A 13,960-nucleotide genomic window follows, 5' to 3' on the forward strand; every position below is an offset into this window, starting at 1 on the left:
TGTGGTGTGAATGTTGGACCCTGAGGGCAAGGAGGGGTGGTGGGGACCACTGGAGGAGGGTCAAGGTCAGGCAACTGGTCCTGCCCAGGAGATGGAGAGGGGCCCACTATGGCTTTTTTTTTTTTTTTTTTTTTTTTTGCGGTACGCAGGCCTCTCACTGTTGTGGCCTCTCCCGTTGCGGAGCACAGGCTCCGGACGCGCAGGCTCAGCAGCCATGGCTCACGGGCCCAGCCTCTCCATGGCATGTGGGATCTTCCTGGACCGGGGCACGAACCCGTGTACCCTGCATCAGCAGGTGGACTCTCAACCACTGCGCCACCAGGGAAACCCCACTATGGCTTTTTATTGAGAAACACTTGGCTGGTCATTCTCAAGGGCCCTTGCTCCGAGGGATGGATGGGATCAGCCAGAGGAAGCACCCTCTCTTCGGACTTGCATAGAGAAGCTCAGGGGTCAAGGTCAGAGGTCGCTTTCCCCGTAGAGGGCACTGGAGAAGGCCACATAGTCCAGGGCTCCAGCTGGAGCCCCGGCCCCCTTGTAGAGCGCCATGCGGCGGATGCAGTACTCGGCCTGCTCCGCTGGGAGTTCCTGCCGCAGCTCCTCAGGCGTGATGTAGTTCTGGGGAAGAAGAGGGATTGAGGGCCCACAGGTCCTGTTCCCTGCCCCTGCCCGCCAGCCCCCTGCACCGCCAGGGACTCACCTTGTCTCCCGCCAGGATCTTGAACGAGGCCACAACCTGCTCAGCCGTGTCGGTCTCGGCTGTCTCTCGGGTCATGAAGTCGATGAAGGCCTGGAAGGTCACGACCCCGGCTGCGTTGGGGTCCACCATGGTCATGATTCGAGCAAACTCCACTTCCCCCTGCAGGGTTAGAGGCCGGGCACCGTGCCCGGGGGTGCTTAAGCCAGGAGGGCTCCTGGTGTCCCCCTGGCCTGACAGCTCCAGTGACAAGGTGCCCCCTTTCTCCATAGACCATCCGCTGCAGCCTTAGCTCTAGGTCTGGGAAATCCTTTCTGCTAGGCTGTGCTCTGCTTCCTGCCCGCGGCAGTGCCCCCTGCTGCCCGTCGGTCCTGACCTTTTCCTGGGCCTCTGTAGTGCTGTTGCTGTGATGCAGAAACGTTGCAAGCTCAGGCTTTGGAGTCACACAGAACAAGGTCCAAATCTAGTGTCTTTGGGCAAGTTAATTTACCTCTCTGAGCCTTTGGTAGCCCCTGTGTGAAATGGGGTAATTCTCCCCAGCCCCAGCGGGTGGGTGAGGAGGAAATGAGGTCGTGTGTGAGGTGGGAGGGACACAGGCACAGGTGGGACGGCTGGGACGCGGCTGGGGGACACTCACCAGGTCGTAGCCCATGGAGATGAGGCAGGCCCGGAAGTCGTCGGGCTCCATCATGCCATTCCGCTTCTGTAGTGAGGGAGCAGACGTCAGGCTCAGTCCCCAGCACCCGCCCCCACGCTGCCCCTAAGGCCACCACCGCACAGGGCTAAGCCCCCGCTTACCCGGTCAAAGTGGTTGAAGGATGCCCGGAACTCGTTGAGCTGCTCCTGGCTCAGGCCCTTGGCGTCTCGGGTCAGTATCTGGTTCTCCACCTCGTTGATGGTGCGGGCAATGGAGGTGAGCAGCTGCTCCCAGCCCACACGGATGTGCTGGGAAAGCAGAAGACAGGCTGGGTCAGTGGGTGGCCAGTGCCTGGCCACTAGGTCTGGCTCCACCCCCAATTCACTGTATTGACCCTGGGCAAGTCCTCCCCCTTGCTGGGCCTCTGTCCCCATCTGGAGGTCCCACAGAGTGACGTCCAGTGGCCCTTCCTGCCTTAAAGTTTGATGATTTATTACGTATTACGTATTGATCAACCAGCCATGGCCAATCCAGGCCTGGGTTTAGACTGCTCTGTGACTGGCCAGGTCACTTTCACTCGCTGGGTCTCAGTATCCCCACAAGTACATTGGGGGACCTGGCCATGCTGAACTGGGGAACCCCTGGGGCAGATGTGCTGTGTCCAGCTGTGGCCGCCCCAGGCTTCCCCAGCCAGTGCTGCCTCCCCTCTGTCCTGAGCGGGTGTGATCCCACCTCCATGCTGTAGACGGTGTGCTTATTGTCGAACACCAGGTTCTCCTGCAGCAGCTGGTGGTCACCCTCCAGCTGGTCGATGTTGCTCTTGTAGTTGATGATGTTCTGCTCCTGCTGCCGCAGCCCCGCCATGTGCTCCTCCAGAGAGCCGGCCATTCCCGCTGCCAGGCGCCCCACTTCCTGCAGGGGGAGCCAGGCAGAATGAGGGCTCCCAGCTCCCGGTGGCCCAGCCCTGGCCCTACTCTCCCGGGCTGGCTCCATGATCCCAGCCTTACCTCCACCTTCCCCTGGATCCAGGGCCCGACGGCATTGGCCTGGGCTGCAAACTGCCGCCGGAGCCTCTCGTTCACCTGTTGCCTTGTCAGCTCCTCCTGCAGCGTCTGGTCACGGCTGGGTACCAGCTTTCGGACCTGGGAGGGAGGCTGGTTGTGCCAGGGGCAGCTCTGGGAGTGGGAGATGGGTTCCAGCCCCTCACACTGCTCCCGCCGCTCTGAGCCAAGGCCTCAGGGCTCTGTGGGGGGCAAGCTCTGAGCACTCAGCCTCTCTAGGCTCGTTTCCTCGTCTGCAAAATGGGGCCCATGACATCATTCTTCATGAACTTAGATTGTTTTATAAAGGATGTCCACACACCAGATCTAATTCTGCTTCAATCAGGCCTGACAAGGGCTTCCCTGGTGGCGCAGTGGTTAAGAATCTGCCTGCCGATGCAAGGGACACAGGTTCGAGCCCTGGTCCGGGAAGATCACACATGCCACGGAGCAACTAAGCCCATGTGCACCACAGCTACTGAGTCTGCGCTCTAGAGCCCGCGAGCCACAACTACTAAAGCCCGCCTGCCTAGAGCCCGCGCTCCACAACAAGAGAAGCCGCCTCAAAGAGAAGCCTGTGCACCACAACGAAGAGCAGCCCCCGCTCGCTGCAACTAGAGAAAGCCTGTGTGCAGCAACGAAGACCCAACACAGCCAAAAAAAAAAGAAAGAAAAAATCACGCCTCACAGGAAAATGCTGCTGTTACGGCCATTTTACAGATCAGGGTGGTTAGAATGCATCTGAGCAGGGGGAGGCAGGGAAAGGCCACAGGCGGCACTGACCATTTCCCACTTGGTGTTGATGTCCTGCGGGCTGAGGGCGATGTAGGGGTTGGCGGAGCTGGGCCGCAGCCCGTATGTTTGGCAGATCTTCTGGATCTCACCCTGGATGCCCAGGATGGCTCCCCTCTCTCGGTCGGCCTCGGGCAACGTTGCCTTGAACTGCTCGTGTGCTGTCACCAGGCTCTGGGAGGGCAGGCAGGAAGCATCAACCAGCGCCCCTACTTCCCGCAGCAACGAAGGTTAGCAGCGTGCTCCGGGCCATCCAGTGGGGCCAGGGCAGCACTGGCAGGAGAACCCAGGCCTTCCGTCTCCCAGCACTCGGGAACTGGTGTTCTTCTCTGGTCCCCCATTCCCCAGGAGCCCCAAGGGGTAGCTGACAGAAACAGGCCGCTTCCCTGTCATCCCATCCAACCGCCCCACACCTGGAACCCCTGTGCCCACCTGGGTCTCCTCCACTGAGTGCACCAGCCACACGTCCTGCAGGTCCTCCACGGCGCCGTCCAGCCAGTTGTTGAAGGGTGCTACCCGCCGAGCAAACTCCAGCTGCAGCTGGCCGATGGTCTCTAGGAGCTTCTCCATCCGCTAGGGGCCACAGGGATGGCCAGTCAGCAGCCTGCCCAGCAGGCCCTCTCACCTCCTCCAGTGTCCAGACTCCACCTCCCTGGCCCCCAGCCTCACCTCTAGCGCATCCCGCCTCTTCTGGGTCAACGTGCCCAGGTTGTCCCACTGGTCGCAGATGGCCTGGCAGCGGCTGTTCACCGAGGCCGCCTCGTGGTAGTCTAGCTCACTGGGGGCGGGAAGGGGGGCAACTTTGGTGCCAGACTCCAGCCCAGATTCCTTCCTGACTGCCCTCCGGGGGCTGGAACCTGGGCACAGTGGTGGTGAAGGCATAAGGGAGCCAGGGGAGGTGGGGGCGAAGCGGGGCTTTCCTAGCGCAGGGGCTTCCCAGCGCATTCCCGGGAGAAGGGGGTCCTCAGTCCCTAGAGGGGCAGGGCCTGGAGTTTCGGGGGCCGGTTTCCAAGAGGTGGCACAAGGCCCAGGCTGCTGGTGAGGATTGGGCCTGCCTGAAGCTGAAAGGAGCCGCCAGGTTTGGGGGCACGTCGAGCGCCAGTGTGGGAAGAACATGGATAGCAGAGCGGGGTCCGGAGATGGGGAGAGGGTTACAGGAGGGCAGAGTAAGTGGTGACGGGGAAGGACGTGGGTACCGAGGCAGGGAAAGCAAAAGGTCTGGAGGGCTATGGGAGCGGGGAGAGGGGGTGGGGGCCAGGTAGGGGCGTGGTCACCCCGGGCTGCCCGGCAGCAATCCGCGCCTACTTGAGCTCCTGGGCCAGCGCAGCGATGTGTTCCACGCGGTCCTGGTGCGCCGCCAGGTCACTCTCAAAGGCCTCGTGGCGCCGCAGCAGCGCCCGCACCTCCTGCAGCGAAGCCGACTCATAGTCCCGCTGGCTCAGCATCTCCTCCTTCCCTGCTCGGAGAGAGGCCCGGCTCAGGTCACCACAGCAGCAGCCGCGACAGGAGCAGGGGGTCCAAGCCGGGCTGTGTGACCATGGAGGGTCCTCATCTGTGAAATGTAGGTGATCACAACTGCCGAGCCTACCCTCGGGGTTTGCTCTGAGACACTAATGTGATACAGTTAAGTGAAGCTCCTGTTCCAGGGCACGGCCCGTGAGTGATGTCAGGGTCCCTTGACCCTGCACGATTTGGGGTGGCCCTTGGTACGCTTTTGGTATTATTCGGTCGCAAAGTGCTTTCCAATGACTCTGTGAACCCAGTGAGCCCTTGATCCATTCTCCTTTGCTTACCCAGTGCCTGGCACTTGGTAGACTCTCTATGAATATTTGTTGGATGAATGAATAATGAATGTAAAAGTGCTTTGAGAATGACAGTTACCATAATTATGCCAATAAGAGCACGGTCACAGTCATTGCAGCAGCAACCATTTACTGAGTGCCTCTGCATTTTGCAGAGAAGGTAACTGAGGTTTAGAAGTTCAAAGACCTGTCAGGATCACATAAATGGCCGTATATTTAAGGAATTATGCTGTCAAACCACTGCTATTCAATATGTCCATAATCCATTATTAGTGTTCATTATTTTTTTAAGCAGGACTCATTCAGTTATAGGATTAAAATCCTTGATAGAATACAGAGCGAATGTTTTCACCCAGTGATATATTTGATTCATGCAATATTTTGGCATCAGTATACTTTGGGTATAATGTAAGTGATGTTGGGGGGGACTCACCTTTGGATACGTGCCACATACACAAATAAAGTGCTAAATGACAAATTAATCAGAGCAGACCTACAGAAGACCAGAGCCAGGAGAAAGTTAGGGGCCTGAGTTTACAGATAAAGAAGCTGTGCCCCAAAAAGGGGCAGTGACTTGACTGCACAGCAAGTCAGGGTGGGACTAGAAAACAGATCTCCAGCTTCCTTGCAGAACACCTACCCCCGACCAGTCTCCACCCCAGGACAGAATCAGGCCCCGGAGGTACCTACCCCGGGTCCAGGCTTCGTGCAGGGAGGCCTTCTGCTGGAACTTCTCTGCCAGGTGCTGCAGCCGCTCCAGGCGCCGGATCTCCGAGAGCAGCCAGTCTTCGTAGCCCTTCTCCGCTTGCTCCAGCCCCCGCCATGCGTTGGCGATGTCCTGTGGGGCAGGCAGAGGTGCCCGCCATCACAGTTCACCCATTATACAGATGGAGACAGAGAGTCCAAGGTCACCCGGAGGATGTGGGCAGGGCCGGGGTCACCATCTCCCCTGGCCTGGCTCACCGAGACCATCTTGCCCTCAGATGGCATGAAGGCGGGCCGGTGGCTAAGCCGCAGCTTGGTTTGCAATGTGTTGAAGTTGATCTCCAGCTGGCACTTCTCCTGCACGCGGGGCGGCTTGTGCAGGCGCCGGTAGTCCCGGAAGTCCTCCAGCTTGCGCTGCATGGCGTTCATGCTGGGCTCGCCCAAGCGGTTCTCCAGCCACGGCACGGTGCGGCGGATCCATTCCAGCAGCTGCGGGGCCAGGCAGGGGCAGAGCAGAGAGCGCTGAGTGGGCCTGCACACCTCGCCCACCCCTCTCCACCCACACCCAAGCTGTGGCCAGAAGCTCGGGCCTCAAGCAGAGTGGGGGTCCCCGCTCGTCAGGGCAGGAGCAGGATGGTTAACTTCTGAGTCCAGGGACCAGTGTAGGTCGGCAAAGCACAAAGGGCCAGGAGACTGCCTAAAGATGAGTGAATGGAGAAATGAACGAGTAACTGGATGGATGATGAGTGAATGACAGGAGCCTGGGTGGGCGGAAGGGGGCAGGGGGTGGGTAAAGATGGCAGGAGGAGGCTGGGAGAGGCCACGGCTACTCTGAGGAGAAGGAGGCTCTGCAGGTCCAGGCCAGGGCTCAGCTGGGTTGGGAGAGCACAGGTAGGGGAGAGGGGGAGGTCCTCTCAGCCCCAGCCTCACCTCACTGGCCAGCTTCTCGTACTCCTCCATCAGCTTCTCGTTCTCCTGGTTCACGGCCAGCACCTTGCAAATCCTGTTGGCGGCTGTCTCTGCCTGTGGTGAGAGTGGGCACAAGGGCTGGCGTTAGAACAAGCTGCCACAGACACCCCCGACCCAGCCTCCCTCTGTAAACCCTTCACACCTGGGCCCATGCAACAGAAGAGACGATGAGGGGGCACATCTTGTAGGGTAAGGATGGGTTCCCAGGCCAGAGGCCGCTGCGCCTGAGCTCCCCCAAGGATCGAGTATGTGCGGCTGGGACAATGGCACTCCCACCCACATGGGGCCTGGCACCTCCAAACATGGAGATGCCGCCAAGCTTGGGCCCCTGGGCCCACACGCCCAGCCCAGGCAGCAGCAGCTGAGCCCCTACCTGCTCCGCCCCGGCGAAGGCGTGGTAGAAGCAGGAAACGTAGGTCATGACGGCCTTCTCATCGGGCTTTGGGGTGTTCACGATGTCTGTAGGACGGCAGTGAGGTGTTGACTGGCCGAAGCCAGGGGTGGGGAGTGGGCTCATGTCCCCACCCAGGCAGAGAGTTCCCTCGGGACGGTAGGGTGCAGAGACATCTAGTCATGGCCACTAGCTGCCAGATGCCCCAAACCCAGCTCTTCCCTGGAGCCCTCTCGGATCACCCCAGGGCCTAGCAACCTCCCCCTCTGTGGAGTGAGGAGAGCATGAGGGCGTGGGTGAGTGAGCAGACACTGTAGCCCAGATGAGGCGCCGGTCCACACTGCCTGGTGTCTCTAACCATCCCATACCTTGGTCTGTCTCTCTGTCTTTCTCCTAAGTTCACATCCAGGGTACCAGGCACAGTAGGTTCCCAGAAAATGTTTGCTGGTTCAACTGACTAAAGCCTTTATGGGCACAGGGACAAGAGGCAGGACCCACCCGAGAGCAGCTCCCAGGATGGGTGCCCATCATGCCGCCAGATGACCGAGGTTACTGGGATGGGGGTAGAAGCTGGAGCCATTATGTAAGGCAGAGGCGGCAGAGCCTGGTTCCACTGGGTGGAGAGGGACAGGGGACCGGATACGGGCTCCTGGAGAAGGGGGCCTATTGGCAGGGAGGATTCTGCCCAGGGAGCAGGGTGAGGGGCAGAGCATTCCAGGAGGAGGGAGAAGCAGGGGCAAAGGTGTGGAGATAGGACCGTGCCGACTGGTGTGTAAGGGGAGTCCTCGCCCGGGCGAGGCTTACTCTCACCTTCGGCGTCCAACATCTTGGGGATGTCCAGGTACTTCTCTGCCACCTCGAAGGCAGTGTTCAGGTTGCCGATGGGGTCATCCTAGATGGTGTGCGGGGCGCGGGGGGGGGGGCGGGAGAGGTGAAGGTCAGCTGAGGGCAGAGACTGGGGAGTCGGGGCTGGGGGTGGCAGAGGCCTACCTTGTGCAGTTTGGCGTAGTCAATGAGGTCGGGGCGGTGCCGGTGGATGAGAGCACAGAGGGCCAGGCCATCCTTCCAGCTGCACGGAGAGAAGGGGGGTGTGGGCATCAGGCCTGGGTTCAAGCTGTGGCCCTGTCCTACCCTCGTCCCAGGAGCACCCCTATCAGGACGGCCTCATCTGTAAAATGGAGTAAAGTCCAAACTCCTTGGCTTGGCATTTAAGGCCCTTGATTGCCAACCTGGGACCATTTCCTCCAACTTCATCATGGCTCCTTCACATCCTTGTGCTTAAGCTACACCAATTTCTAGATGTTTTTGGTCTCCAGGTCTTTGCTCACAAGGTTCCCTCTGGCTGGAACACCCTTCCCGGGATGTCTCCCGTGCTCCCTCCTCCAGGAATTTCCCCCTTGCCCTCCTGGATTCGATTCAACATTGACCGAGTCCTCCTATTTTCAGACACTGTTGCAGGAAGTTGGCTGTGACCTCTCCTGCTCTGTGGCTTATGCCAGGGCCCAGAGCCCGGCTGAGGTCCCACACGCTGATGGGCAGACGGACCTGGTGTGGAAGTTCTGCACATTGACGTTGCGGTACGGTGCCGTCTTCCGCTGACACCACAGGAGCAAGCCCTCCTTGGCCGAGGTTTCTGGGCAGGGACGGGGGTGAGTGTTGGTTGGGGAGTGCTTTGGGCCAGCCCTCTCACCCTACCTGCCTCCTTGCCGCTCACCTTCCACGGAGATGTCCTGGATGGCGAAGCGAAGGATGATGGTCCAGATCATGCCCAGGGTCATCTTCAGGTTCCCGTCGACAATCTCTGCGGGGGGGTGGGGGGGGTGGAGGCACACTCCACCTGGCACTCGAGGCCTTGGCTGCCCTTCCCCCTGCTCCGCCCTCTGGCCCTTGTCCCCAGCCCAGGGCCGGCACCTAGTAGGTAGGTGCTCGATCATTTTCCTTCAAAATGATTCACTGAACACCTACTGGGCGCCAGGTCCTGCGCTGGCACTTTGGGTACCTTCACTCCGGACAGTCCCTCCTGCGAGGCACGCACGGTTATCCCCATTGTTGAGATGAGGGACCACACCTCCGGCCCCTGCCCAGGCCTCCTCCTGCCACCGCCTCACCTTCGGCACCGATGGACACCAGCTTCACCCCCTTGCTGGCAATGAAGTCCAGGGCCTTGTTGACATTGGCGATCTTGTGGAAGCGCATCTTGCCTTTGTCTGGCCTGGGCAGCCTCTCTCCTGGGTGTGAGGGGAGAGGTTAAGGGTCAAAGGTCATGAGAGGAAGCTGAAGACATGGTCCTCAAACTTCCCCCTCCCTCAGCAATCCCCCTCCAGCACTCTGATGCCACCACTCCCCCAGCTCTCTGGGTTTTCCCCTGGGTCCTGGGGTCCCTGTGCACTGATTTGCACCCCTCACCTGAAATGACCTCCAGGAGCAACATGAGTTTGAGGCCATTGCGGAAATCCTCCTCGATGTTCTCGATCTGGGTGCCAGCCTTGCGCAGGTGTGAGTTGCACCAGGCAGTGAAGGTCTGGGGGCAGAGGACAGTGCTCAGACCCTAGTGCTGAGGACAGCGCCCTGGCTCCTCTGTCAGGGCAGATCTCAGAGCCCAAGGCCCTGGATTCAAGTACCGGCTCAGCCACTGACTTGCTGTGCATCTGGGGCCAGCCCCTGTCCCTCTCTGAGATTTAATTCTCCTGGAAAAGGAGAAATGGGGTCTGGGGCCCATTCAGGTCCCAGTTTGGACTTGGGGTGCCTCACTGCTGGCACAACAGCTTGTGCCAGTCTCAAGCACTGAAGGGGAACTTAGAAACCTGTAAAGCAGACACTCCAAAGTGTGGGGCTCTCTGAGGCACAAGGGTCAGTGCAGGGTGACACTGCCTCAAATCTGAAAAATTCTGGGTTGAAGCACAGATGGCTCTGAGGGACTGTGCACCTGTGTTTTTATTATCTCAGCCTCACCGACCTCTTAAGGCTGTCGTGAACTGGCCTTCAAGCAGACCATGAGGCTGCAAGAGCTTTCTGCAGGCTGTAGAGGATCAGCTGGACACTCAGGCCCAGCCTGACCTAGTTTCTGGAGGAGACTGCCCTCCCTCTCCGGCCAGAGTGTGCTTCCGCCTCAGCCTCTGTCTGAGATGGGAGGGGTGGTATATGGCTGTGTGTCTTTGGGGGATGGCAGTGACCTAGAGCTTGGTGCACAAGTTTCTACCAACCTACCAAGCCTCGAGGCCCTGGACTCTGCCATCAGCAGTCCTTGGTGGAATCCATACTTGGGCTCCAATCCCAGCTGAGCTACTCACTCTCTGTGACCTGGGATGTGCCCCTTGACCTGTCTTGGGCTCAGTCTCTCCATTTGCACAATTAAGGGTTCAGACTCAGTGATGTCTCAGGTCCTTCTTCCCCTGACCTTGCAGGATTCTGGAATTGAGAGCATCCCCCCGCCACCGCAAAGCAGATACTCCAGGGAGGTGGCCCTGGAAATCATTTGGAATTCTTTCCCTCCGCTGTGTAAGTGGGTACTGAGCACTAAACTGACGGGGCCCTGAGCACAAGAGAGGGCAGTTGGATTCTCTGGACTTCCTTCCAGCCCTGGAGTCTCAGATGCTCTGGGTCGAGATAGGGCAGGAGGAAAGGCAGGACTGGGTGAGGCCTCCGTGGTGGAGGAAGGGGCATTCTTTCATTTGACAAACATGACTTTTAATGAGATTTGCTCCTTGCCCTAAAGGAACTCACATTCAGTCAAAGAGTCCTGTTGGTCTGAGAAGTGCTGGGAGAGACTAGTATTGGGGAGACTAGGGGAGGAGTTCTTCGTATCAAGTTGGGGACCTCTTGGGGAAGGTTAATAATTGATCAGAACTGTGATGGAAGAGCAGGAGTTACTCAGGCAGAGAAGGGCAGGCAAGGGCATCCCAGGCAGGGGCAGCCACATGGTCAAGTGCTTGGCGATAAGAAACAGTTACTAGGTTTGCGGAGTTACAGCTATCTGGGCACCGCTCTGGGGGTGTTGGGGCATACGTGGTGAAAGGCAGGCCGGAGGGGCGGCAGAAGCCAGGTCATGCACAATCTTGAGTGCTAAGCCAGGGAGTCTGAACTTGATCTTGAGGGCAACAGGGAAAGCTTTCAGGCACTGGAGGGGGAGGGGCAGCACTGTGTTTTAGAAAACTCGTTCTGGTTGCAGAGGGGAGACAAATGGCTTGGCAGAGCAGAAGGGAGAAGTGAGGAGGTGCCGACTGAGACCAGGGTGAGGGAGGAAGGGTGTCAGTGAGTGGGACAGGGCAGGATCAAGTGGATGAGATGGAAACATTTGTCCTTGCTAGAGTATAAGCTCCCTGAGGCGATGTCTTTAATTTTGTCCCCTGCTGAATTGCTGGCACCTAAAACAGTGCCTGGCACATACTAGGACCTCCCTAAGAAACAACGAATGAATGTTTGCAATGAGGTTGAATAAAGAGGACCCGGTTATCAGGTGGGGGAGGCAGGAGTGCTTCAAGATATGGAGGAGAAGCAGGCATGGGGGTGAGACTAAAGCTGAGCACAGAGATGTTCATTACATTGTAATAAACAATGTTAGATGAGAAACAACCGGGATGTCCAACTGCAGGGGGTGCTGATGAATTTACATAGCGTCTACTCTATGCAATCACTGAATGAGTCAATGAGGGGGGTGGCTGTAAGTTGGGTTGGAAGGATTCTCCTGATATTTTAAGTGATGAAAGCAAGTTACAGACTAGCCTGTATCTTATGAGGGGCATGTGGACCTGGATCTGGGAGAGGCCTGGGTGGGTGGGTGGGGGGGAATAGGAGTTGTTGCAGAGCAGATGGCAGCTGGAGCCAGGGGCAGGGATGACATCACCGGGAGATTGCTGGACCCAAGGACCACAGCCCTGCTTGGAGACAGGTGCAGGAGGAACCTGGGGGGGAGATGTGTCACCCCGGGCACCCTAGCTGAGTCAGCTGAGCCTCCCAGCCGCTGGGGTCATCTCCTATCAACTAACCCAGCGGAAATGCTCTGATTCTAAATTCTGGGATTCTCAGATCCTGCGAATTCCACCAAACACCCCTGTTCCCCTGCCCTTTCCTGGACTCATACACTGTTGGCAAGTGCTGAGCAGGGTCTAATGACCTCGTGGTACACTCCTACTGCCGTCCTGACACAGTCCCCAAAGTTTCCTCACTCCAGCCTGGATCATTTTCTCTTTTGGGTCCCCAGGTGTCCTGCCCCCTCCACTTGGGAAAGTCTGGGAGTGAAAATAGATCGGGGAGGGGAGGCCCGAGTGCCTTACAAGGCTGGGCCTGGGCAGCAGCTGCCCATGTGCCCCTCTCAGCTCTCCAAGGTGCTGCCTCAGCACGAAGTGTCCATCTGGCCAGAGAGTCAGGTTACCTACCACGAAAGGGAACCCAGGGCTCCCCTCCTCCCCGACCTTGTGGCCTTTTCAGCAGATTCAGGGCCCCTGGGGTGAGGAGGGGTATCTTGGGAAAGAATGGGGGTGGGGCAAGCAATGGGCAAAGACCCTCAGGTTGCGGGGCGCCCTGATTTCTGACAGCATATGATTTGGGTCCTATCTCAGCCCCCGTTTCCTCATTTGACAGTTGGGATAGAGTGACCACGGACACCACGCTGGAGAGAACACAGAGAGGGTGGGGAAGGGGTCTGGGACGGTTACCCCTTCCCCACACTCCCAAGTCCTCTAGCTGCCTGGCTGCAAGTCCGCAGGTGGGGTCTGGGAATATTTCACTAGAGAGTGGGGTTGTGGAGACAAAGACCATTCTTCCCGATCCCACCCACACCCCCGAACTTGGATCTCCTGGGCTTTGCCCAAACCATATTCCTTAGCAGAAGTGGAGCAGTGGGCCCAGGGGAATGAACCCTGTGGGGTGGGGACCCCAGAAACTCTTCTTGTCCTCCTAAACGCCTCGTGAGGGTCTCCAGCCCTCTCTTCGGGCCCTGGGGGACAGCAGAGGACTGATGGTCAGAGCCTGGGCGAGGAAGTGGCACTGAGGGTTAAGACAGGCTCTGCCCCTGACCTGCTGAGATGCCAAGGACAAACCGCCTGGCTTCTCAGGCCTCAGTTTTGCCATCAGGAAATGGGCTAACACTCACTTTCCGCTGCTGCTTCTCCCAGGCCGGGTCCAGCAACAGGTCACGGTCCCAGTCCTCCTCCTGTTCCATGTACTCGCCGCCCCTGCCGCCGCCGCCCGCGAAGGGCCCCTCCCCGGTCCCCAGACCCTCGGGCTGCATAACCATCATCATCTCGCTCCGGCTCCCGGCTCCGCTCCGCTCGGCGCGCTCCAAAACATGGGGGCCGCGTTAAGTAGCGCCCGGCCCAGCCCCGGATCGGATTCCTGCTAAATATGGGGGAGGAGGGAGGGGCCGGATGGGGACGAGGCCACTCGGGTCGGGACCAGGCAGCAGGTTATCCTGAGGCTAGGAGACTGCAGAATTTGGGGGCACTGGGGTGTACCCCGTGGCGGAGATCCGGGGTTCGCGTTCCGGCTCCGCAGGTTGTGCGCTGTGTGACTCTTGGGAAAGCCACGGGCCCTCTCTGAGTCTGTTTCCTCACGTGTACAACGAAGATGACGATAATAATAGTGGCTGCAGACTGCTCTAGAAGCTACCTTTTGGGCCTCCTCATGACCCTTTTTCTGTGCCGCGCTGGTGGGAAACAGGAAGCACTATTCCCATTTCACAGTCAGAAACACCGAGGCGCCGAGCTGTTTTGAATGTTTTCTGGGGTGATGAAGGGAGACACTAGAGCATGGGGAGGGGCTCCAAGCCAGCTGGATGGGCCGAAGCAGGGCTATTAATATCGGGGCGAGGGAGATATTATAGGGGGAGAGGGGGAATGTGCTGAGCCGCGAAACACCCACGCCACCGAAGCTGCAACTCAATCCTCCCGGAGTGCTGGCCCGCGGGACCAGCGTGCGGGACTTCTGCGG

The 13,960-nt window shown here is 58.8% G+C and overlaps 1 protein-coding gene across 2 annotated transcripts; it reads right to left on the bottom strand.

Annotated features, from left to right (window-relative positions):
* Window position 1: 1 nt before the first annotated feature.
* Window positions 2-13,568, bottom strand: ACTN3 (actinin alpha 3). 2 transcript variants are annotated; one of them, XM_082626525.1, is made up of 21 exons: window positions 13,125-13,568; window positions 9,440-9,554; window positions 9,142-9,261; window positions 8,748-8,834; window positions 8,579-8,666; window positions 8,024-8,102; window positions 7,844-7,925; window positions 7,016-7,101; window positions 6,604-6,696; window positions 5,932-6,162; window positions 5,659-5,806; window positions 4,472-4,622; window positions 3,836-3,944; window positions 3,599-3,739; window positions 3,158-3,340; window positions 2,342-2,476; window positions 2,067-2,246; window positions 1,496-1,642; window positions 1,335-1,400; window positions 701-859; window positions 2-618 (listed from the first exon to the last, which is right to left on the bottom strand). In XM_082626525.1, the coding sequence occupies exons 1-21, from the start codon at window positions 13,272-13,274 to the stop codon at window positions 460-462; spliced, it is 2,709 nt and encodes a 902-aa protein (XP_082482651.1). In that variant the 5' UTR covers window positions 13,275-13,568; the 3' UTR covers window positions 2-459. The 2 variants fall into 2 exon arrangements, with proteins under 2 accessions (XP_082482651.1, XP_082482652.1); XM_082626526.1 differs by lacking the exon at window positions 3,158-3,340.
* Between the last annotated feature and the right edge of the window lie 392 nt (window positions 13,569-13,960).

Source organism: Mesoplodon mirus (assembly GCF_964341445.2).
Source record: "Mesoplodon mirus genome assembly, chromosome: 7".
NCBI lineage: Eukaryota > Metazoa > Chordata > Mammalia > Artiodactyla > Ziphiidae > Mesoplodon > Mesoplodon mirus.

What these genes read in the sequence shown, in the direction of transcription:
- ACTN3 (XM_082626525.1), bottom strand. Translation starts at nt 13,274, where the DNA reads ATGATGATGGTTATGCAGCCCGAGGGTCTGGGGACCGGGGAGGGGCCC. An exon ending in GGTGTCCATCGGTGCCGAAG is followed by an intron (nt 8,835 to 9,141) that starts GTGAGGCGGTGG and finishes ACCCCCCCGCAG; the next exon opens with AGATTGTCGACGGGAACCTG. An exon ending in GGATCCAGGGGAAGGTGGAG is followed by an intron (nt 2,247 to 2,341) that starts GTAAGGCTGGGA and finishes CTCCCCCTGCAG; the next exon opens with GAAGTGGGGCGCCTGGCAGC.